Source organism: Mustela lutreola, chromosome 2 (assembly GCF_030435805.1).
Source record: "Mustela lutreola isolate mMusLut2 chromosome 2, mMusLut2.pri, whole genome shotgun sequence".
NCBI classification, from domain to species: Eukaryota; Metazoa; Chordata; class Mammalia; order Carnivora; family Mustelidae; genus Mustela; species Mustela lutreola.
In genome coordinates this window covers 158,892,524-158,918,343 of record NC_081291.1, presented here as the reverse complement: position 1 = coordinate 158,918,343, position 25,820 = coordinate 158,892,524, and the positions used below count along the sequence as shown (strand labels likewise).

The 25,820-nt window shown below is 38.9% G+C and overlaps 1 protein-coding gene across 2 annotated transcripts in view; it reads left to right on the top strand.

Annotated features, from left to right (window-relative positions):
- The window catches only part of CFAP91 (cilia and flagella associated protein 91), a 99,237-nt gene extending 81,176 nt beyond the window's left edge, over window positions 1-18,061 (top strand). The window contains exons 17-18 of one of the 2 annotated variants that reach the window (XM_059163965.1): window positions 8,842-9,012; window positions 14,143-18,061. In XM_059163965.1, the coding sequence (XP_059019948.1) occupies window positions 8,842-8,993 (152 nt within the window). In that variant the 3' untranslated portion in view covers window positions 8,994-9,012; window positions 14,143-18,061. The remainder of the gene's footprint in view (window positions 1-8,841; window positions 9,013-14,142) is intronic. The other variant, XM_059163964.1, reaches the window with a different exon arrangement.
- Window positions 18,062-25,820: the final 7,759 nt, after the last annotated feature.

Here is a 25,820-nt window from a genome sequence, read left to right as displayed (position 1 = left end):
CACAGAACATGTGCTGGAGGGGCAGGGATCTTTAAGAAACTTCTCCAAAACCAAAAGTGCTGTCAGGAGCCATTTATCTCCCTCAACCCAGCCTAGATAAATGGATACCTACAAGGACCAGCAAAGTGCATACTCTACTTAGCTTGCTAACAATATACTCCATTCCCAGGTTCTTCTGGGAATCCCAAGCACTCCACTAGGCAGGAGTTCCACTAAAGCTGTGTCACAAACCTGGCATCATGCAAGCAGCTCAATAGACCAGCACCACTCCAAAGTGACTCCTGCCCCAGGGAGAGAGGAAGATAACCACACACACATCAGTCAGATGTGAATCCAGCAAATGGCAGACATTTGGTCTGACTGCGTGCGTCACCCACCAGTGAAAGCCTCCCAGGGGTCAACACAGAAAGAATGCCCTATAGTTCAGTGTGATCATAGCTCTGGCAAACATAGGGCTGACCCAAATCAAGCCCATGGTGAACCCCAGACATCACAGGGACCAAACCCTGCCTACAACAAGCAGAGAGCCTTTGAAGATGACTAGACTGAAGGCAAAAACAACTCAGTCACAACAGTAGGGCATACACAACATGCATAGGAGACATCCCTGAAATTCCAGAATCTGGTGAACAGGGGAAATTTTAATGCAGGGCACTATAGGACCACCACTTTATATGTCCACGACTTTCAAGAGGAGATGTAGCTGACTTTCATAACACATAGAAACAGACACAGAAAAAGGAGGAGACAGAGGAATATGTCCCAAATGAAAGGACAGGACAAAATCATGAGAAAACTAAATGAAATGGAGATAAGCAATATGCTTAATAGGGAATTTAAAGTAATGGTCATAAACATATTCATTGGAATGGAGAAAAGAGTGAAGGACTCAGATACGCAACAAAGAGAGAAAACGCAAAAATACTGGAGGGAAAAAATAGTACATGAGAGGAAGCATAACACATCAGTGATTTGGAGGATAGAGTAATGGAAAGTAATCAAGCTGAAAGGTAAAAAAGAATAATAAAAATGAAAATAAATTAAGGAAACTCAACCACACCATCAAGTGTAATAACACTTGCATTGTAGAGATTCAAGAAAGAGAGGACAGAGAAAAGGGTAGGGAGAGAAAATTTTATTTGAAGAAATAATAGCTGAAAATTTCCTAAATCTGGAGAGGGAAACAGAAATCTAGATTCAGGAGGCACAAATCACCTCCAACAAAATCAACCCAAGGAGGTCCACATGGTAATTAAAATGGCAAAAAGCAGTGGTAAAGAATTTTTAAAGCAGCAAGAGAAAAAAAAAAGTTTCATATAAGAAATACCCTGTAAGACGGCTGATTTTTTAGCAGAAACATTGGAAGCCAGAAGGGAGTGGCAGGATATATTCAAGTGCTGGAAGAGAGAAACATGTGACCAAGAATACTCTATCCAAAAAAGTTATCATTCAGAATAGAAGGAGAGAAGAAAAATTTTTCCAGACAGAAGTTGGAGGAATTCATGACCACTAAATCAGCCTTACATGAAATGTTAATGGGGACTCTGAGTGGAAAGGAAAGACCATAAGCAGGAGTAAGAATAGGAAGCACAAAACCAGTAAAATAAAGTATGACACCACATACCTAAAACATGGTGGAGGAGAGGAATAAAAATTTAGTGCTTTTAGAATGGGTTCAAACTTAAGCAAACAACAACAACAATATAGACTGCTATTTGCATACGACATTACATATCAACCTAATAGTAACCACAAATCAAAAACCAGTAATATATATGCAAAAAATTTGAGAAGGGAATCCAAGTATATCAAACCAGGAGAGAAAAGAGTAAGAAAGGAACAGAGAACTACAAAACAACCATAAGACATGTACTTATTGCTATTTATTACTTAGCTATCAGTAATTACTTTGAATATAAATGGACTAAATGATCCAATCAAAAAACACAAGATCATAGAATGGATAAGAAACACTCCTATATGCTGCCCACAAAAGACTCATTTCAGACCTAAAGACACATGCAGATTGAAAGTGAAGAGATGCAGAAGGGTTTATCATGCAAATGAAAGTGAAAAGAAAGCTGGGGTACAACTTAGTTCAAATAGACTTGAAAACATGGGGCACCTGGGTGGCTCAGTGGGTTAAGCCTTTTCCTTTGGCTCAAGTCATGATCTCAGGGTCCTGGGATCGAGCCCTGCATTGAGCTCTCTGCTCAGCAGGGAGCCTGCTTCCCCCACCCCCAACCGCCTGCCTCTCTGCCTACTTGTGATCTCTCTCTCTCTCTGCCAAATAAATAGGTAAAATCTTTTTTTTTTTTTTTTTAAAGAAAGAAAACAGTTTATAGCTAGAAACAAAGACACTACGTAATCATAAAGGGCATAACAATCCAACTAGAAGACACAACAATTCTAAATATTTATGCACCCAACATGGGAGCACTGAAACATATAAAGTAGCTATTAACGTACAAAAAGAGAGTAACTGATAGTAATACAATAATAGTAGGGGACTTTAACACCCCATGTACATCAATGGATAGATCATGCAAAGAGAAAAATCAAGGAAACAGTGCTTTGAATGACCCAGCAGACCAGATGGACCTAAGAGATACTCAGAAATTTCCATCCTAAAACAGTGGAAGAGGCATTATTTTCAAGCACACATGGAACATTCTCCAGAATAGATTACATGTTAGGCCACAAAATAATTCTCAACAAATTTAAGGAGTTTGAAGTCATGTTATGCATCTATTCCAATGACAATGCTATGAAACTAGAAATCAACCACAGGAAAAAATCTGGAAAGAAAACACTACATAGAGGTTAGATTACAAATGAATGTATCATCCAAGAAATAAAAAAATACATGGAAATAAATGAAATGGAAACGCAATGATCCAGAATCTTTGAGATGTAGCAAAATCTGTTCTAAGAAGAAAGATTATAGCAGTACAAGCCAACCTCAAGAAAAATCTCAAACAATCTAACTTTACACCTAAAGAAGCTAGAAAAATAACAAGCAAAACCCAAAACCAGAAGGAAGGAAGTAATAAAGATAAGAGAAAAAAATGAATTAAAAAACTAAAAAGGAAGGAAAATAAGAGCTGTTTCTTTGAAAAGATCAACAAAATTGATAAACCTTTAGCCAGACTCATAAAGAGAGAGAGAGAGAAACAAAGACAGAGGACTCAAACAAAATGAGAAAAGAATGAGGAGAAATAACACCACAGAAATACCAAAGGTTATGAGACTATTATGGAAAATTATATGGCAACAAATTCAACACCAAGAAGAAATGGATGAATTCCAAGAAATATATATCCTCTCCAGACTAGGTCAGGAAGACATAGAAAATTTGAAGATTAATCACCAGCAGGGGAGATGAATCTGTAATAAAAAAAACTTCCAATAAACAGAAGTTTAGGACCAGGTGGCTTCACAGGTGAATTCTACAAGCATTTAAAGAAGCATTTAAAGAATTAAACAAACATTCTTCTCAAACTATTCTGAAAAATAGAAGAGGAAGGAAAGCTTTCAAATATAGTCTATGAAACCAGCTGATACCCTGATACCAAAACCAGATAAAGAAGCTACAAAATGAGAGAACTACAGGCCAGTACCTCTAATGAACATAGATTCAAAGATTCTCAACAAAATATTAGCAAACCAAATCCAATAATACATTAAAAAAAATTCACCACAGTCAAGTGGGATTTCTTCCTGGGATGCAAGGGTGCTGCAATATTTGCAAATCAATTAATGTGATACATCACAACAACAACAAAGTATAAAAAAACATGCTCATTTCAACAGAAAAAGCATTTGACAAAGCACAGTGTCCTTTCATGATAAAGACCCTCAACAAAGTAGGTTTAGAGGGAGCTTACCTGAACATAATAAGGTCCATATATGAAAAACTCACAGCTGAAATTGTACTCAGTGGTAAAAAACTGAGAATTTTCCTCCTAAGATCAGGAATTAAGACAAGGATGTCCACTCTCACCACTTTTATTCAGCATAGTACTGTAAGTCCTAGCCACAGCAATCAGAGGAAAAGGAGAAATAAAAAGGCACCCAAATTAATAAAGAGAAGTAAAAGTTTAACTATTTGCAGATGACGTGATAATATATAGAGAAAACCCTAGTGATGCCACCAAAAAACTATTAGAACTACTAAATGAATTCAGAAGGGTTACAGGATACACACTCGATAAGCAGAAATCTGTTGCATTTTTTATACATTAATAGTGAAGTAACAGAGAAATTAAGAAAATAATCCCATTTACAATTACGCCAAAAAGAATGAAATACCTAGTAATAAACTTAACCAAGGGGGTAAAAGATGTCTACTCTGAACAGTATAAAACATTAAAAAAATTGAAGATGACACAAATGGAAAGACATCCCATGTTCATAGATTGGGAGAACAAAATTGTTAAAGTATCCATACTACACAAAGCAATCTACAGATTTAATGGAGTCCCTTTCAAAATTCCAACAGCATTTTTTCACAAAACTAGAACAAATCATCCTAACATTTGTATGGAACCACAAAAGACCCCGAATGACCAAGGCAGTTTTGAAAAAGAAGAACAAAACTTGGAGGTGTCACAATCCCAATTTCAGGATATATTACAAAGCTGTAGCAATCAAACCAGTGTAGTACTAGCACAAAAACATGTATATAAATTAATAAAACACAATAGAAAGCCAAGAAATAAACCTACAATTATAATAGCTGACTAATTTTCCACAAAGGAGACAAGAAAATGTAATGGGAAAAAGTATCTTTAATAAATACTGTTGAGAAAACTGGACAGCTACATACAAAAGAATGAAGCTGAACCATTTTCTTATATCATATACAAAAATACACTCAAAATGGATTAGGGACATATGTGTGAGACCTGAAACCATAAAAATTCTAGAAGAGAGCACGGGCAGTAATTTCTCTGAGGTTGGTCATTGCAACAATTTTCCTAGATAGGTCTCCTGAGGCAAGGGAAACAAAAGCAAATATAGATTACTGGGACTACATCAAAATAAAAAGCTTCTGCACAGCAAAGGAAACCATCAACAAAGCTAAAAGAGAAACTACTGAGTGGGAGAAGATATTTGCAAATGACATATCCAGTAAAGGTTTAGAAAAAATATAAAAAACTTTCACAACTCAACACCAAAAAAAAAAAAAAAAAATGGACAGAAGACATGAACAGACATTTCTCCAAAGAAGACATACAGATGGCCAGAAGACACAGGAAAAGATGATGATACCACTAATCATTAGGGAAATGCACATTAAAACCATGGTGAAATATCACATCATACCAGTCAACCTGGCTAAAATCAAAAACACTAGAAAAAGTGTTAGCAAGGATGTATTTTAAAAAAAAAGGGGGGGAACCTTATGCATTTATGATGGTAATACAAGCTGGTGCAACCACTATAGAAGACTGTATGGAAGTTCCAAAAAAAAAAAAAAAAAAGAAAAATAGAATTACCAAATGATCTAGTAATTTCACCATTGGGTATTTACCTAAAGAGTATGAACAGTAATTTGAAAAGATATATGCACCCCTGTGTTTACTGTGGCATTATTTAAAATAGCCAAATTATGGAAGCAGCCTGTTCCATCAGTAGATGAATGGATAAAGAAGATGTGGTATATATCCACTATGGAATATTACTCAGCCATTAAAAAAGAATGAAATCTTGGGGTGCCTGGGTGGCTTAGTGGGTTGGGCCTCTGCCTTTGGCTCGTGTCATGGTCTCAGGGTCCTGGGATCGAGTCCCGTGTTGGGCACTCTGCTCGGCGGAGAGCCTGCTTGCTCTTCTCTCTCTGTCTGCCTCTCTGCTTACTTATGATCTCTCTTTCTCTCTGTCAAATAAAGAAATAAGATCATTAAAAAGAAAGAATGAAATCTTGCCATTTGCAACAACATGGATGGATCCAGAGGGTATAGTGCTCAGTGAAGTAAGTCAGACAGAGAAAGACAAACACTATGATTTCACTCCTATGTTAAATTTAAAAACATCAAATCAACAAACAAAAATAGACAAATAAGAAAAAAGAATCTTAAGTATAGAGAACAAACAGATGGTTACCAGTGGGGAGACTGGTGGACAAATATATGAAATAGGTAAAGGGGACTAAGAGTTCACATAACGTGATGAGCACTGAAGAATGTATAGAGTTGTTGAATCACTGTATTATGCACCTGAAACTAATATAACACTATTTTAATTGTACTGGAATTTAAAAAAAAGAATAAAAATTTTTAAAATGATCTTTTGTAAGCCTCAAATGTTTACAATAAAAAAATATGGAAAGAGCCCAGATGTCCATCGATTGATGAATAAAGAAGATGTGGTATATGAAGATACAATGGATTATTACTCAGCCATCAAAAAGAATGAAATCTTGTCATTTGCAACAACGTAGATGGAACAAGACAGTAGTATGCTAAGCAAAATCAATCCATCAGAAAAACAATTATCATTTGATCTCACTCTTGTGGAATTTAAGGAACAAAACAGGATCATAGGGGAAGGGAGGGGAAAATAAAGTAAGATGAAATCAGAAAGAGAGACAAACCATAAGAGACTCTTAACTCTAGGAAACAAACAGGGTTGGTGGAGGGGAGGTGGGTGGAGGGTGGGGGAACTGGATGATGGGCATTAGTAGGGCACTTGAAGTAAGGAGTCCTGGGTGTTGTAAGCAACTGATGAATCACTGAATAATACCGCTGAAACTAATAATACAGTATATGTTAATTAAATTGAATTTAAATTAAAAATTTTAAGTGAAAGAACAGCTTGGTTATTTTTTTACAAGGTTTCCATGTTATGTGGGGAATTCTGGACAGACTTAGAGAAGTATAACATTTCAGATCACCTAAAAGGGACAAAGGAATGATAGAATTCTAATGCATTGGAAGAAAACAAAGAAATATCTTTTTTTCCATTACATAAGTGTACTGTAATTTTTAAGACAGTACCTTCTAGTTATAAGCATTTAGTTTGTTTCATTGTGTTTTCCCATACCTAGCAGTGCTGCAAGCAATATATTTTATGCAAATCCTGGTCATGCTACTGACAGTAAATTCCTAGCATTATGGTGCTGGAAATAGGGCATGTGCCATTTACTTTTGCTAGGTGTTACGAAAAGATTGTCCTAATTCATATTCCCATCATAGGTATATGGTAGTGCTTATACCAACAATATTTAATTTCCGGATAAAATAATCAATGTTTTTGTGTCATCTTATAAAAGGGATCTTGTGTTTTCTGAATCTTAAGAAAATATGTAACTCCTTTTTATTTTTCTTAGATCCAAAGTGAGGTCAGCCTGCTTCAGGTCAACTCTAACTGAGGGAATTGAAGGAGGCAGGGAAATAGTGTGTTTAGTAGTTACTAGTTTATGACCCATCCCCTAGCTTCTCTGGGCTCTGAGGGAAAGTGGCCTTTGAAGAGGCACTTGAGCTTAAGGAATCCAGTGGAACTTGTCTGTGGGGAGGGTGGGGAAGTCCTTAGCCTCTTCTCTTTGTATGTTTACCCCATGAAGAAAGCCATCTGGACAGGGAGCACACACTGGGACCTTTTTGTTTCTCTTTTCAAATAAAAGAACCATATGTATTATATATACTCTTTACCCCAAATTAAGATAATATTTACAGACCGTGTTTGAGATATTTCATGATTGAAAAGACCTGTATATAGATATAAAATAACACTGACTACCGAATTTTAAGTGCATGCTAAGTTCCAGATACTGTGCTAAGCATTTAAAAAGTACCTATATCAATTTCTTAAAATACCTAGAGGTCTATTCTTATTTTTCAGTTCTGGAAATAAGTGCTTAGAAATTTTATACAACTTACAGATTTGAACTGTGGTCTGTGTGGAAGTTGCTGTGTGATTTATCCTCTGTAAACTTGCTGACACTTGAATAGCACAGAATCCATAGTACTTCTTCCTGTCCTTTACTAGCTGTATGATCTGGGGCAAATTACTTAATCTCTCTGTGTCTCCATTTCCTTCTCCGAAAATGGGGATATTATTAATAGTCTCTTTTAGGCTTGTAGGGTGGTTTAAATGAATATATGCCAACTGCTTAGAACAGTGCCTGGCACAAAGTAAGGGCAAATGCTAAATGCTAAATCATCATCATCAACTTCAGGATTAGTGCCTTCTGAGGGAAATGGGATGCCTAACTACTAATTCTTGATAATAAATATCCTTAGAATATGGAGCAAAGACCACCTTCTACAGCCATGAGCTCAGAAACTTATCATCAGTCAACAAGTATCTTCCAGGCTCAAAGAAAAGTAGGAGACAAGGTCTCTACCTTTAAGTCATTACAACCTAGTTAATAAACAAAACGGAACTCACGCGGAGTGCTTCAGTGCTGCAAGTGGGTTTGTACGAACTCAGGTGTGGCCGTGGTAGATGCGGGCTGGCCCAGTCGGAGGAGACTTCTGGAGGAGCTGGGACCGGAGTTGGGCTACGCAGAGAGGGTAGAACCGGCGTGCAGGCATTCCAGGGGAGGGCAGCTGTGGAGGAGAGGAATAGAGGAAGCCTGGTGGGGAGGAGCAGGACCACCCGGAACCTGAGAGTGGGAACAGGGGGAACCGCTCTCATGAGCCAGGAGCCTAGATCTGGCTCCTGGAGGAGGTGTACTTCTAAAACAGAGAGCAGGTCATTGTTATTTAATCTCATCAGCTTTAAGCAAGGGAATATGGGGCTTACAGAATTATCATTTCTATCACTACTTTCTTGAAAATCTTTGGGAATGATCTTGTTTAGACTTTCAGAGTAAAATTTCTTGTCGCTTTGGCACAGTGAGGAACGCCCAGCGGAAGCACATCCTTGCAGCCCATCAGATCATCCACAGCCACACGGAAGACATGGTCAATAAGGACTTTGTGGAGCAACAGCAGGATGAGGCGGTCTCAGACACAGACGAGTTACCCGAGGGAGAAACTCAAAAATAAGAACCACAGCTCAGGTGAGGTGGGTTTTTCATCTGAGAGGAGGCAGAGAGGAGGAGAGGCAGCAGCATTCAGTTCTCTGCTCTAGTCCAACAACCATGATGTGTTTAAGAAAGTGAAACACTCCCATTCAAATCGGCACATTTCATCTAGGTTACGGAATCTACTACTGAAATTCTTAGAGAATAGAGTTGACATTATAGCAATTGGACTCTTGGGTCCAGGAAACAGGATCCTAGGTAATTTTTTATGGGTCCTTAAAGCAGATGATGGTAGTTCATCACAAATAAAGCTTAAAATGTGTGTTATAAAAAGCAGCTTGTTTTTAGGGAGTAGACGAGGACTCCTTGTCTCATCAGCCTGGTTGTAAGCATAGCACGAGGCACAGGCTGTCCAATTCTAGCCCAGAGGCCACCTGCAGGCCCCACCAGGAGCTGGTCTTAGGTTCAACTAAACATCCCTGCTCACAAGACTAACACAGACAAGGTTTGATATGAGTTTGGTATCTGTCTACACAGCAAGAGAGAAGTCAGGATCTGCAGCTTTGAGCAGGGTGGCTGGCAGGTGCTTCTCTATATGGAAGCTCTTGTCGTGTCCACACAGACACAGTTACTTTATCCCCTGGTTACAAAGCTCAGAGGCAAGGAAGAGAGATTTACATTGGGTTGGTGCAGACCTGCCCTGCTTTCCATGCCTTGGGGTCCAGGATGTCTCATAATGACTCCACACGCCTCGTGTCTGGGTCCCCCTAATGGATCCACTCGGTTACAAAAGTCAGCACACTCAGGAAAACTCGAAGTTATGGTTTCTTGTTAGGTATTAATAGTTCATTTATAATTATTTCCAATAAAATGGTAGTTACTTGGTGGTTAAGTAGTGTAGCTTAGTAACATAGTTGATACAAACTACCTTATCAAATTACTAGAATAGAGCGAGGGAGTCAATTGAAAATAAAATTCTCATGAGAATTCCCATAAGAAGGGAAGTGAACCCTTTGCCTATACCTTCTGCCTCAGCCCTCCCTGGTCAAGCACATCAGTACTGTTTTGGCCTGAGAGTATGCTATCAGGAGAGGGAAGACACTAAACTAATAGAAGAAAATGGAATAAAAGTCCCACTCAATATAAAAGGAAGATAGAAAGGAGAGAAAAAGGAAACAAAACCAATAGAAAGCATTGAATAAAATGGTAGGTTTTTTATTGTGGATTCGTCATTAATTTATATTAAATGTAAATAGCTAAATGCCCAAAGTCAGAATTTGTCAGACTGAATAAAAATAAATGCTGTTTGTAAGAAGCATATGCAAAATCTAAATATACAGAATGCTTACAAGTTAAAGGATAAAAAAAGATACCATGAAAACAGCATCCACAGGAAAGCAGGAATAACAATATTAGTATTAGACAGAGAGGGCTTTAAAGCAGAAAACCCCACTAGACAAATGAGGGTCACTTCATAAAGATAAACGTTTTAATTCATTGGGAAGGTTTCAGTCACAAATAGGAATGTATCTAGTAACATGGCCTCAACCTTTGTAAAGCAAATGTAATAGCACTGCATAGAGAAACAAATCCGAAATAATGCTAGAATTGGTGGAGCAACCAGAGGAAAAAAAAGAAATGGAAGGTTTGAAATACATAATTAAGAAATTTGCCTAATGGACATTTATAGAATATTACACCTAACAACTCCAGAATGCATACTCTTTAAGAATACACACAACAAGCATGTACAAAAACTATTTATGGTCATAAAGCGAGTGTCAACCATTTCAAAGAGTTGAAATCCTGCAAAGTGTGTTCTTTGATAAAAATGCAATGAAATGGGAAATCAATGACAAGATAATTCTATGTTTAATTCTGATTCTAATATGTTGTAAAGTGTCATAGAACTAGAAAATACTTTGGACTGAAAAATGACAAAAATGCTAATGTGTATCAAACTTGTGGAATGCTGTTAATGTGGCACTTAGAAATTTGTAGTCTTAAAGGCATTTATTTGAAAAGATGAAAATAAGATATAGCATTCTTTTCAAGAAATTATAAAAAGAACAGTGAATTAGGGCACCTGGGTGGCTCAGTAGGTTAAGCGTCTGCCTTCAGCTCAGGTCATGATCTCAGGGTCTTGGGATCAAGCCCTACATTGGGCTCTCTGCTCAGCCTGCTTCACCCTCTCTCTCTGCCTGCCTCTCTGCCTACTTGTGATCCCTCTCTCTCTGTCAAATAAATAAATAAAAATCTTAAAAAAAAGAAAAAAAAGAACAGTGAATTAGATGCAAAAAAGCAAAAGGAAAGAAATAATACAATAAAATAACAGCAGAATTTAATAAAACATAAAAATTAGAAAAAACATTCATAAATTGGGGGACAGAATTTAATAAAACAAAAAATAGAAATGTCTTCTGATTTTAGTAGAATGTAGTAGGTAGCTGCAACATTTAGGGAAAATAATGGACACATTGTAAACATATTTTTAAAGACACTGGAGAGCTATGGAAATGGAAGGCACTAGATGAACAACAGCAGCAGAGAAGAAAGTCCTTCCTAAGGGATCTGCGATCACTGACCATTTTCTTGTCTTGGGGCAGTAGCCGAGTTTGGGTACAAGCTGGGACTCAGGCTTGCCAAAGGCAGAAGATCTTTATTTACTAGCAGAAACAGAAACCAACAAGGCTTTTAAAATCAGTGTGGTGGGACGTGATGGATTACAATCGAGAGGGGCCCCGAACATATGACCAGATTTCCCCACAGAATGTCAGCAGTAGGTTTTTTTGTGGATAAACCTCTTACTAGTGAAAACATGTTTGAATCTATCATGAGTTTTTTAGCCAGCTGTTTCAGTGGTGATCTTCACTCAGTCTCATGGCTTTAACCATTGTTAATTTATTGTTCCATGATTTTTTTTTCATCAGAAATAGCTGTATATCCTGACTTGCCTACCTCACTGATACTTGTTAGCTTAGCATTGATAACCCTTCAGTGCGAGTTTTTGAGCTCAGATTAAGATGGAGATTTTTCGGGACGCCTGGGTGGCTCAGTGGGTTAAAGCCTCTGCCTTCGGCTCAGGTCATGATCCCAGGGTCCTGGGATCGAGTCCCGCATCAGGCTCTCTGCTCAGCAGGGAGCCTGCTTCCTCCTCTCTCTGCCGGCCTCTCTGCCTCCTTATGATTTGTCTATCAAATAAATAAATAAATCTTTAAAAAAAGATGGAGATTTTTCTAAGTAAGAAAACTAACCTTATCCACTACTATGGAATACTGAGTGGCTTTGGAAATTAACTTTTGCTGTAGACTTGATAATATTTTTTAAATGAATCCAACCTAAAATTACAAGGCAAAACAGAGCTTATATGGCAGAATTTACACTACGGGAAAGTCACTTCAATGGCAACTAACATTGAATCACAAGCAATGGCAACCTGCTTTTTATACTTCCTTTGCCTGTCACAAGTTAAAACAAGAAGCAAGATTTTAATCCCCATACATATTTGCAGTGGATATGTTATCTGAGTTTACACCTTCAGGAGCATTTTGTGGACCTTGAAACAAGTGCAAAGGAAATTATCCTATTTCAAAGTCTCTTTAACTGTGTGAAGGAGGAATGTCCCACTTAACTTCAACTGGAAGTGATTAATATGTGTCGTAATGACATGCTAAGAGGGAAATATCAAGAGAAGAATCTAATGGAGTTCTGTAAATGCCCCCCAGACATAGATATGCGCAATTAAAAGCATATGCTCATGGTTGATATCGGTGTTGGCAGCACCTATCTGTGTGACAGACATTTTCAAAGCTGATGGGGATGGGTGTCGGGGGTCTCATTGTAAATGTTTATCTGCTATTGGGGATATGTAATCAATTTTGAAGCTCTGAACCTCAATTAAGCAAAATGTTATCCTCTAAATAAGACTTCTGGGGCGCCTGGGTGGCTCAGTGGGTTAAGCCTCTGCCTTCAGCTCAGGTCATGATCTCAGGGTCCTGGGATCAAGCCCGGAATTGGGCTCTCTGCTCAGCAGGGAGCCAGCTTTGCCCTCTCTCTCTGCCTGCCTCTCTGCCTACTTGTGATTTCTCTGTTAAATAAATAGATAAAATCTTAAAAAAAAAAAAAAGACTTCCATTTTTCTTATTAGTAGACCCATATTAAAAACAAACCTGTAGTCAAATATTATTACTGCCTTTGAATTTTATCAGAAATTTTGTGAAAATATCTTCTCCTGTTGAGGACCTATATAATATCCTTGATTTTATTTACTGGCCCACAAAGCCTAAAATATTTACTATCAGGCCCTTTGTAGAAAACATTTATCAATTCCTACTATGTAGCAGTTAAAACGATGAAGCAGAACTAAATACAACATGGATGAGTCTCACAAACATAGTATTGAAAGAAGCCAAATCCTAAAAAGAAATCTACAGTATGAGTTTAAATCTACACAAAACTATGGCATTTAAGAATGCATACTTAGGAGGTAAAGATACAAAGAAAATCAAGGAAGTAAATACTGTAAAAAATAAAAATCAAAATAGTGATGACTTTTAGAGGATAGAGAGAGGGTTGTGATTGCAAAGGAGGAAGTGGGAACTTACAGGACTTCTTGACCTGGGCGATATTTACACCGATGAATATTTAACATGAATTCACTAAGCTGCACATCGGTTTTATGTTATTTTCTCATATATGTCACATTCCTTAATTAAAAGCTAGAAATATGTATGCATACATACAAATGTGGATGGACTCATGAGGCCTACAATACACACCAAATATTTCTGGAAAGATCAACAAGAAATTGGTTTAGTATTTGTTGGAAGACCTGAGGACTGGGGAGAATAGACATATTCTCCGCACATTTATATCCTTTTGTAGTTTGACTTCTTTACAGTGTCCACATATTAAGTTTTCAGTTATAATTCAGTTAATGTAAGGATGGTAAGTCCTGTGATTTGGAAACAGACCCTGTGAGTTAAGAAACATTTGGATCGTGGGGCTCATAAGTGGCAGAGCTGGGCCGTCTGGCGTTGTCTGGCTCCTCAACCAAGGGTCTGTGTAATTGCATCACAGTAGTTTTTTGGATGTATAGGTCTGATAATGATTGTTTCTTAAAAGATCGCATAATCAAACATTTGTGGGGTTTTTTTTCTGTTTCTTTACAGATTATCTCTTTTAAAAGAAGCTGTACAGATCATCATATGGAATTCCAGTAATCTGTGCTTCTCCCAAGATGTGCAGCTCTTATGGACTTGTCAATGTATAATTCATGAGGAAAGATCTTTCTTCTCCCTAAACTTCCAATAATTTAAAATTATTTTCAGTAATTACAATCAAATGAAGGAGTTTATTCTCTTTAGTGTTTCGCAGATGCTCTACTTCAAGAGAAAATTTTCTCATGTCTCATTTCAGCATTTTGTTAACTAGGAGGATATTCTGGCTTGCTGAATCAAACAAAAAGAAATGTTACTGAATATTTCTTAAGTAGTTTTGGCTTGATATTCATAATGCATTGACCTTATCTGCTAAGTTTGGAAGTATGCACACCCCATGACCTGGCATTTCATCTCCTAAATACATACTCAGCAAAAATACATGGATATGTGCACCAATGGGCATGACAAGAATGTTCACAGCAGCACTTTTCATGACAGCCCCTAAATTAGAAACCCAAACCTCCACTGACAGTGGAACAGAAAAATAAGCTGTGGTATTCAGTGGCCCATCAACTTACCATTGAGACTAGCAGAAGAATATTCATGCAACACCCACAGAGAGGATGCTTTGGGGGAGCAATCTGCCCATCCTGTGTATTGACTAACATGAGGATCCCTCCTCAGTTAAATATTGGTAAATAGGGAAAAAACCTAAAACATAAACAAATCTATGTGGGCCCCATATCCACATTACTCTGACAACAGAATAAAAACCTATCTTAGAAAATACCCTTCTCTAGGAAACCAGAAAAGCTTCAGAAGCTATCTACTTGGTGAGGAGGCAAAAAGACATGGGCTCCTGGGAAACTGCAGCCGAGAATAAGAAGAGCAGATGCCAGCAGATGCAAGAGAAGAAAGCTGGCTAAGATGAAAAAAATACAAAAAGATTTAAAAATCCGTGGAACACATTTGGATGCAGTTAAAAGAACAGAAGTACCAAAGCAGAGAATAAAAGAGGTGATGTTGCCAACAAACTTCCTGTTGTCCTATATGGTTTGGGAAGGATAAAGAGATGAGAATGACAAAGAGGTTACCTCTGGATCACCAATCCTAAAGCAATGGAATTCTTAAAGAAGGAATCAAAACAAATAAAGTTATAATAAAAGATTTTCTGAGCTGAAAAAATACTTGTGCATATAAATTTGAAAAGGTTTATTTTTACCTTGTTTTAGGAAAACAGTGATCAGGGTAACTTTTTTTCACCGGAGAATCACTGACAGGAAGGTACTGCACAGGTAAAGAGTCAGCTGCATTTTGCTTTGGTCCTTTAAAAATCTAACCTGGGGGCGCCTGGGTGGCTCAGTCAGTTGACCCGCTGCCTTTGGCTCAGGTCCAGATCGCAGCACCTCCCGCCACCCTGCTCAGCAGGAAGCCTGCTTCTCCTGCTCCCTCTGCTTGTGCTCGCTCTATCTCAAATAAATGAGTAAAATCTTTTTAAAAAATAAAAAGAAATAAAAATAAAAATGCTAACTTGAATGAGGTAACAGTTACCTGTAAAATAGAAAATCAGGAATGCAAGACAAAATGAGAAGCAGCAATGAGGCATGGTGGGCTAGAAGATAGGGGCAGGGCAGAGGTGTTATCCAATAGCAGGCGACAGCAGACTTACTCTGTAAGGAGTCAGATAGTAAGTAATTTAGGTTTTGTGGGCCAAAGAGTTTCTGCTGCAATTACTCAATTCTGCCATCATAGGGTGAAAGCAGCAATGGATAACATGTGGAAGGAACATGGCTACATTACAATGAAACTTGACAAACTGGCAGCAGCCAGATTTGGCCCATGACCTGTGGTTTGCTCATCTCTGCTATATAAGCTGTGAACCAAAAATCAAATATCCACTTTGAAAAAGTGGTCAAAGTGGCTTTGAATAGTTAACTATAATAATGATAATGAGATAGAATATTTTCTAAAACAATCTTTATGCAGTCTTCTAAAACTAAGATTTGTATTTAGACGTAAAGGAAAATACAGGGTTTTAGAGAATTCTCATTAGCTAATTGAAGTTTACCAGGAAGGGAAACTTTCTTCTGTTACTAGCATCCTTCTACTTAAAATGACTTTACTTAAACTACCTGAACCTTAAAAACCTTTAAAACACCTTCAATGATGAGTAAAACTCATGTTTAAAGCCACATGATCATGGCAACCAAAGCCATGTGGTTGTTGGGACTAGACTAGTATAATTGGTAGCAATACACAATAGCAATGAACTGATTTGTAAGGTAGAAAACTTTGTCTCATGGATGTGTAATCATGTATCTTGAATCCTTGTGCCACTTAAAGGCACTTCCTCTTTTCAACATCCTTAAGAACAGGCAAAGTAGAATCCAAGGAAGAAGTGTGTAGTGTGAGTTAAGGGTCTCTCTGGGGTGAGAAACTCAACACAGAATTGTTAGAGATTCCAAATCCTTAAGTGCAGAACTCCCAGACAGCTTGAAGTCTGAGTATATGTTGACTGAAGGTAACTCTCATCCCTCTCCTCAATTCTGGACCATGGTACCCACTTGGGAGTAGAGTTGCACCTACTAAGATGACTTGGGGTACTTTCATGCAGCAGGCTCCACAGAGAGGCTTACAGACCCAGTGACCAGTAGAGTGGGGAACGCCAGGGGGCAAGCATGCACTTAGCAGTGGAGTAGCATGGATGTTAAGCACTATGCTCTGGAGCCAGGTGGTCTGGATCGAAATCCCAGTCCAATGACACTGTGTCCTCAAACAAGTTACTTAATCTCTTTGAGCTTTAGCTTCCTCATACCTAAAAGGATATAAGTATAGAATGTACGTCATGGGGTTGGTATGAGGATGTAATGAATTCATGTAAAAGGCTTAGGAAGGTAGCTGGCATATGGTAAGCATTCAGTTAAGTACCACTTAGCTATCTTTATTATCACTATGGTATAGAAGCAAAGGCTATGGGTAGAGCAAAGTCACATCATCTACTGCTATGTAGAAAGTGGCTCAGTGAGTGTCAGAATCTAACCAATTAGATGAATTTCTCCATCTAACTTGGGGATGAGTAAAAGAAAGAGAGAGAGGGATGAGTGCTCATGTTCTTTACAATCTTGAAGCGTTGACAGTAAGGGCTCACTCTCTACCAAACACCAGAGCAGCAGAAGGAAGACATAAGTATTGTGAAGACTTTCCCAGAAAACTAAAACATTGAAGGAGGGTTCTTTTATTGTAAGTGTCAAATGTTGAGGAAACATTTGGAATCAAAGGCTATATTAGTTCTTAACCAGGGCTGCATGCTAAAATCATTGAGTACTTTTAAAAAATCGGTTCTTGGGACTCAGCAGATGAATTGGGATAGAATCTTTAGAAATGGGGCCAGGCAGGGATATTTTTTTTTAAAGCTTCCCAAGTGATCTAATGTACGTTCACACTTCAGAATAGGAGAAACCTTTCCCAAGGGAACTACCCTTCCCCAAGTATTTACCATTCAGAAACTTACCATGGGAGACATGTCCTTAGTCTAGGCTTTAATGATATTTTATTTCTAAAGCCTCAGGGATTCCAAAGACCATAGAAAAAAATTGTGGGAGCAAACACAGATACTGGGCACAATCATAACACTTGGGCTTCTTCGTCTGCCATTGCCCATATCGCACTTGCCTGTAATTCCTGCACAATCATCTCTCTGGACTGTTAGGTCTGAGGGGAGGGCAGGAGCCTTCTGAGTACATTTGTTTTTATTCCTGGTGCCTAGCACAGTCTCTGGAACATGGTAATCTCTCAAGTATTTATTGAATGAAATTCTACGTAATGTTTGTAAAAGCAAATACTTGTATGATTTTGAAGAACATTTGTGATGTCTTGGTATTTTGTGGTATGAAATGAGTTCTCAAGAATAAAATTCTAATTTATAATATTCACTTGTAGCAAGTAACTTCTTGTGATTCAACTGGTGAATGTTATGAAGGAACCAAGTAAGCCATAAAGGGCATATGGACCTTCCATACCACATCCTGAAGGGAGTTTATGCCCTTCATTTTGGACAAACAACATTAACAACTTAAAAACCTCCAACAGAGGTTTAGAGAAGAGGCATAAATGTTCTTCTCAATATTTTTAATAAAGACATATTAAAACATTACCATATAAATAGCTTCTAATTAGGGGCACCTGGGTGGCTCAGTGGGTTAAAGCCTCTGCCTTCGGCTCAGGTCATGATCCCAGGATCCTGGGATCAAGCCCCTCATCGGGCTTTCTGCTCAGCAGGGAGCCTGCTTCCTCCTCCCTCTCTCTCTGCCTGCCTCTCTGCCTACTTGTGATCTCTGTCAAATAAAATAAATAATCTTTTTTAAAAAATAGCTTCTAATTATGACAGAAGAGACCAGCAACTCTCCTCTACTAACATACAGATAGGTAAATAGCTATAACTAGACAAAATTATCAAAAACACCCATTTTAGGGCACTAGAAATCTATTAGAGATGGCCAACAGGTCTACACTACCCCCAACACCCATGCAGCTCATTCTGCAAGAATGGCCGTCTTCTAGTCCAGCAGCTTTGCTGAGGAAAGAGTTGATTTTGGGTGAGGAGATGGAGAGAAATCTAATGGTACTACATGCTAAAGGTAGCATCTTCTCAGTAGTTTATAGAAAAATCAGGAATCCATAAAGTTTTAGATGATCTGAACAACACTACTCACTGCTTTAACCTAATGCTAATCAGAACACTACACCTATGACAGGATATACATTCTTTTCAAGTGTACATAGGACATTTGCTGAGATAGGCCATATCCTGTGCCTTAAAACAAGTCTCAATAAATTTCAAAGAATTGAAATCTTAAGAAATATATTCTCTGGCCACAAATAATTAGAAATCAAAAGGGGAAAAAATAAGGTTAGAAAATTCCCAAATGTGGACATTAAACAATCTATTTCTAAATAAATTTTGGATCAAATAAGAAATCACAGTGGAAGTTAGAAAATACTTTGACTTGAATTATTGAGAAAATACAACTTTGAAATTTATGGGATGCAGCTAAAACAGTACTTAGGGAGAAATAGTTTTATAAACTCATATGAGAAAAGAGGTTTAAAACCAAGTAAGTTTCCACAATAGGAAAAAATAAACCCACGTTTAAGAAGTCAGGTGGAAATTTCAAGACAAGAACAGAAATCAATGAACAGAAGACTTACAAAGAATAGAGATAACAAACCCAAAATTTAGTTCTTTGAAAAGACTAATAAAATTAATTCCTAGCAAAAGTTGTTTAAAAAAGAAAACACAAATTATCAATGTCAAAGAAGGTATCACCACAATGAAAGAAGGTATGTCACTACAGATTCTATAGGCATTATAAGAATAATGAGGGAATATTTGGAAAACTTATAACAGTAAATTTGATAGCTTACATGGAATGGGCAAAGTCTTTGAAACACAGAATTTACCAAAACAGATATTAAGAATAAAATATAATATCTGAATAACTCAATACCTGTTAAGTAAATTGTTTATTAAAAAAATTTCCCTCAAAGAAACCTTCATGTCCAGATGGTATGTTTCAGTGGTGAATTCATCAATTGAATAAATTCAATCCCATAAATTCATCAAATATTTAAGGATACTGATACCAGTTTTATACAAACTCAGAAAATAAAGAGGAAACACTTCCCTTCACACTTTAAGAGGCTGGTAAAACCATACCAAAATCTAAAAAAAAGATAAGAAAATAAGATTAAAGATCTATAACCTTCAAGAATATAGATGCTAAAAGCCACTAACAAAATGTTACCAAATCAAATCCAGCACTACACAAATGAAACAAAAAACCAGGATAATATATCAGACCAGTGGATTTATTCCAAAGATGCAAGGTTGGTTCAAATATTCAAAAATCAATATAATTCACCATATTAATAGGAGAAAAGAATAAAAGCATTATGATCGTAATGAAGAAAAAAATCCAAAATTCTATGCTCATTTAGGATTAGAAATTCTCAAAAAACAAGATATAGAAAGGAACTTTTAAAATCTAACAAAAGAATCTGTACAAAATCCTACAACTGGCATGATAACTAATGTTGAAATACTGAATGCCACCCACTTCAAAACTAGTAACAAAGCAAGTATATTCACCACCATCTTTCTATTCAATATTGCTTCTAATTGATGCAACAAGGTAAGGGGGGATAAAGCATAAGGATTTGAAAGGAACAAGTAAAACTAAAAACATTTTGCAGAAAACATAACTGTTTGCACAGAACAACCTAAGGAAAGCTAAAGAACAACTACTAGACTTACTTAACAAAGTCAAAGGACACGGCAATATACAGAAAAATATGTGTTTCTATAGGCTAGCAACAACTGGAAGATGGAAAGAAAAATTAAGTTCTCTTTACAGTAGTATCAAAAGACCTAAACACTTATAGGACTTGCCATAAATACAACATAATATTAGCATAATAGATAAATAGATAAACATTACAGAATATGGGGTCTAGATAGGCCCATTCATTTACAGTTAATTGATTTTTTGACTAAGGTGACAAAGCTATGTAATGGGGAAAGGAAAGTCATTTCAACAACTTGTGCTAGAAAAAACTGAAGAAATAAAGGGGGGAAATGAGTCTTGATACCTACATCACACCAAACACAAAAATTAATTTGGGATAGATCTCAGAATTAAAAGTTTAAGCAATACAGCTCCTCGAATAAAACATAGGAGAATGTTTTCATGACTTAATCTGCAGAGAACCCAAAAAATACTAATTGTAAAAAAGAAAGGCTGATATGCCGATGGATTCTTCTGAGGAGAGGAATTGTTCACCATTATGACCAAGATAGACACAAAACCCAACACAGCAAGGTCTTAGGCTTCAGAAATAGGCTTTCCTGTTTCATTGATCACTTTTCTCAAAAGCAAAGCCTTACTACAAACTACCTGTGTCATTTCCTCGCACAGTGAAGGGAACAAAGATGTACACAAAAAAGAAATTAGGCATCCACTAGCACTGGTGGTATCAGGAAAATGGCAGAGTGGCCAGCTCCAAACTCCTGACCCTCCACAGAAACACTGAAGAACAAGCAGCAACTATTAGAACCAACTTTACCAGAACTCCTGAAAAAGTCAAAGGTTTATAACAACCAAACAGATGCTGAATCAAGAAAAGGACAACTTAAAAATTTTAGGAAAGTGATCACAGGACTTCTGGGGAAGATGGCAGAGTAGGAGGATTCTAGGCTCACGTCATCCCACAGTTACACAAATATAACATCCACATCAGTATAAATAACCCAGAAAATGACTCGAAGACTGGCAGAATAGACTCTCCAGCAGCTAAATGTAGAGAAGAGGCCACAGTGAAAATGGTAGGAAGGGTGATGACATGATTGGGAAATAAACCGACCCATCAGATGGGCTGAACGAGGGAGGGACCTACAGGTGTGGGGAGAGGAGAAGAGCAAACCCCAGACCAGACACCCCAGACACAAGGGACCTGTACTGGGAAGACGAATCCTCCTAACATTTGGCTTTGAAAACCACGTGACCTAACTTTGTGCATTCTTACAGTCAGTGGGGCTTAACACCTAGAATGTTAAAAATCAGTGAGCCCACCTCTGGGAGAGCTGGAGAGTGATAGGAAACTGAGTCCCTACACTTAAAGAGACAACGTAACAAACAGCCCCATGGAAATACAGCATAGAAGCAGCAGTTTGAAAAATGCTTGGCATATAGGGGAGGGAAATCTGTTCACTACTCTCAGAGCATATACTGGAGGGGCAGGGACCTTTGGGAGACTTCAGCAAGAACAAAAGAGCTTGTGAACACCATTTCCCTCCCTTGCCCCTTACCTAGAGACAAGGACACTTGTGAGAACCAGCACAATGTGAACATGCTCACTTATCTTGCTAACAATGTACCCTGCACCCCACCCCCTTCTGCAGACCACCTCCTCCTGCCCAGCCTTGGCAGGAGTTTTTGTAGGTGGCTGCAGATTTCATCCTGCAGAAGACCAGATGGGATCTTGTTAGCATTGCACCCCCCGCCTTTACCCTCATATTCTCCTACAGATCAACCGCTTCAAACATGCCCTTGATAGGAATCCATCAAAGCAGCACCACAAGCCTGGTGGTGTGCAAGCAGGCCTAACTGGAGTAAGTCCACTCCAAAGTGACTTTTGCTCCAGAGAGAAGGGAAGAAAACCACACATACCAATTTGACTGCAACTCCAGAAGTGGGCTGAGGTAGACTTCTAGTCTGACTACAGCCTCCCCCTGCCTCACCCGGCCAAAGAAAGCTTCTCAGAGGAAAATAGAGGAAGAGTGTCCTGCAGTTCTGTGACTCAATTCAGGCCCAGTGGAGCCCCAGATTAGCTCACTAATAGCAGAGGGACTAAGCCCTGCCCATAAAAGACAAAGAAAGCCATTGCAGATGACTAGACTGAAGGCAAATATAGTTCAGTCACACGAATAGGGCACACACAACACACACACACACACACACACACACACACACACATCCCTGAAGTGCCAGCTTCTGGTAAAGAGGGGATATTGCACCACAGGGCATTATAGGACCTATTCTTCATAAGTCTGTGACTTCCAAAAGGAGAGGATATAGTTGACTTTCTTAACACAAAGAAACAGACACAGAGTTACACAAAATGAAGAGATAGAGGAATATGTTCCAAATGAAAGAACAAGACAAAATCACAAGACCGTTAAACGAAATGGAGATAAATAACATGTCTAATACAGGATTTAAAGAATTGGCCATAAGTATATTCAATGGACTTGAGAAAAGAGTGGAGGATCTCAGTGAGACCCTCAACAAAGAGATAGAAAACATAAAAAAGAACCAATCAGAAACAAGGAACTCAATAACTGAAATTAATAATACACTAGAGGGAATAAATAGTAAACCACAGGAAGCAGGAGAACAGGTCAGTGAACTGGAGGACAGATTAATGGAAAACAATCAAGCTGAATGAACAGGAGAGAGAAAAAAAGTAATATAAAGTGAAAATAGATTAAAGAAACTCAGCCATACTGTCAAGCATAATAATACTCACATTATAGATTCAAAAAGGAAAAGGAGAGAAAAGGGGGGGGGGAGAAAATTTTATTTGAAGAAATAATAGCTGAAAACTTCCCAATCTGGGGAAGGAAACACAAATTCAGATCCAGGAAGCACAGAGAGAACCCCCCCCCCCCAAAATCAACCCAAGGAAGTCCACACCAAGACATAGTAATTAACATGGCAAAAAGTAATGATAAAAGAGCACAAGAAAACAGTTACATATAAGGGAAAGCATGCAAGGGTATCAGTTGGTTTTTCAGCAGAAAACAGGCCAGAAGGGATACATGATATCATCAAAGTCCTGAAAGAAAAAAACCTGCAACCAAGAATACCCTCTCCATCAAGGTTATCATTCATCTGTTGATGGACATCTACCTGTTCTCCCCACGCTCCACCGCTAGGGCAATACCCCTTGAGCAGCCTCGCTCTGTTCTTTCTAAATATAAAGGTTCCTTGACCTGGTGACACATTCCGTGAATTCACCCCGAGGAAACTCTCTAGGCTTCTCTGATCTGCTCTCCCCTAAGAGAGGCTCAGCAGCTCGGCCTTTCTGGGGTCTGCCACAGACCCCATGAGGAGTGGAAGGCAGGGACCGAATTTCTCCTACTTGCCAGCTGTGCTTGGGGCTCAGGAAGACCCTCAACGCTGGCATCGGAGCATCCGTCTGCTGCCCTTACTATCTACCATGGCTTTTCCAGCTGTTCTCATAGCTGTAGCTTCGAGGCTGCCTCCTGTCGAGGCCGTGTTTCAGATGGGCAGAGGCCTAGTCGTCCTATAGGCTTCCTCCCACCTGCTGGTGCAGGAGCTCACAAGAGCCCCCAGAAGATTCCTCTAGAAACCTGAGAAGAGTTTTTTTTGCCTCAGTGATTTTAGGACCTGTTCCTAGTTCCCTGTTGCTGCTGTAAATAATTCACCATTTTTATAAGTGAGATAAGGCCAGGCCCTTGTGAGCCAGGAGAGATTTGAGATGATGATGAAAGCCATGTATTTTGCCCACAACCCAAGGACTTCTGGCAAGCTGACCCACCTAAGCTGGGATCCTGCCCTTTCTCCCCCTAGACACAGAAATGTCTATCTTTACAAAAGATCTACTTTTTTTTTTTTTCAGAGTGGTTATAGGTTCACAGAAAAATGAAGAGGAAGGTACAGACATTCCCCGTATGCTATCTGACCCTGCACACGCTCAGCCTCACAGCCAGCCCCTTATCCACACCCCCCAGAGAATGGTACATTTGTTGCAATCAGTGAAACGACATTGACACATCGTAATGACTCAAAGTCTATAGTCCACATTAGAGTTCACTCTTGGTGGTGTCCATTCTATGGATTTGGAGAAATGTTTGATAACATGTATCCACCATTACAGTATCACACAAGAGTGTTTTTCCTGCCTTAAACAGTCTCTGTACTCCCCAAAAGACCTACTTTTAATCTTGGAAATAAAGGTTTCCTGGAGCGAGTTCCTATTCTTTTCCGGCTTCCCACCACCAGCTGTAGTCATGGCCTATTGGTCATAGCTTTGCAGGATATCAGAGGTACCACCAGGCCCAGAATACAGCCCCCAGGGCACCCTAGACAGGCTGCTTCCCCCAGGAGCCCAAGCCAGTATCTCACCTCTTCTAGGTCCTCCCTGTCTGAGGCCCAAGTCAACCTCCTAACCAGTGGGATTTATAATCCAATGCTCCCCAGCCCTAACAGAATACCCTCTGGACAGATAGAAACTGGACTGACAGAAAGGAGTCCCATGGCCATAGGTCCCAGTCACCACTGCGGCTGAAGCTCCAATAGTGAGACACGTGCACCATCTTATTTCTGCATTTGGATGAGGACAGCAAGGTGAACAACCACTGGATAAGGGTTGACCTAGATTCTAGTCCTCCTCACATCCAGGAGAGGAAAATTGAGGGGAAGAGAAGAAACCAGTTTAGCTGAGAAGCAAGAAAACCATACTTATTCTTGCTTTTCTTATCAGGAGAGCTTGATGAAAATATCTAATTCAGGATAAAAACAATTTAAATCAGAAACATGTGTAAGGCAGTCCAAATTTTCCCAAGATGACCATGATAATTGTTTAGAAATCTCTAGTTCTTATCCCTGTCCATCTAACTGATCAGTTTCCCTCGCCCTTTCTCCTCTTCCTCCCCTTTGTCCTTCCCCCAAGACCAAGCTCTACTGTTGTCAGAAGAACATACCTAGTCCACTCCCCACGCCTACCATAGAACATTTTTTTAAAACAAAGCAAGTAGAAGAAACGTATCCTGGGAAACCCACTGCTTTTGTCTTTTGTCTATTCTTTTCCCTTACGAGCTAGAACAGCCATCAAGCTCCTCCCAGGGAACCTGAAGGATCAGGCTGCAGGATGTGGGACTGCTGGTTCCTGGCCGGCCTGGAGGAGGACAGAGCCTTGGACCCATTCTCTGGTTCCTGGTCATCTGTCAGTCCCAGCACTAGAGCTGCAGGTCACGCTCCCCTGCAATGGGCTTAGCCCCCACCCCTCCCTCTTACTCTCTCCCTGTGTGCCCTCTCTCACCTGAACATCTGCCCTCGCTCATCATCTGGTCAAGTAACACTGTCCAGGAAGGTGGCTTAGACAAA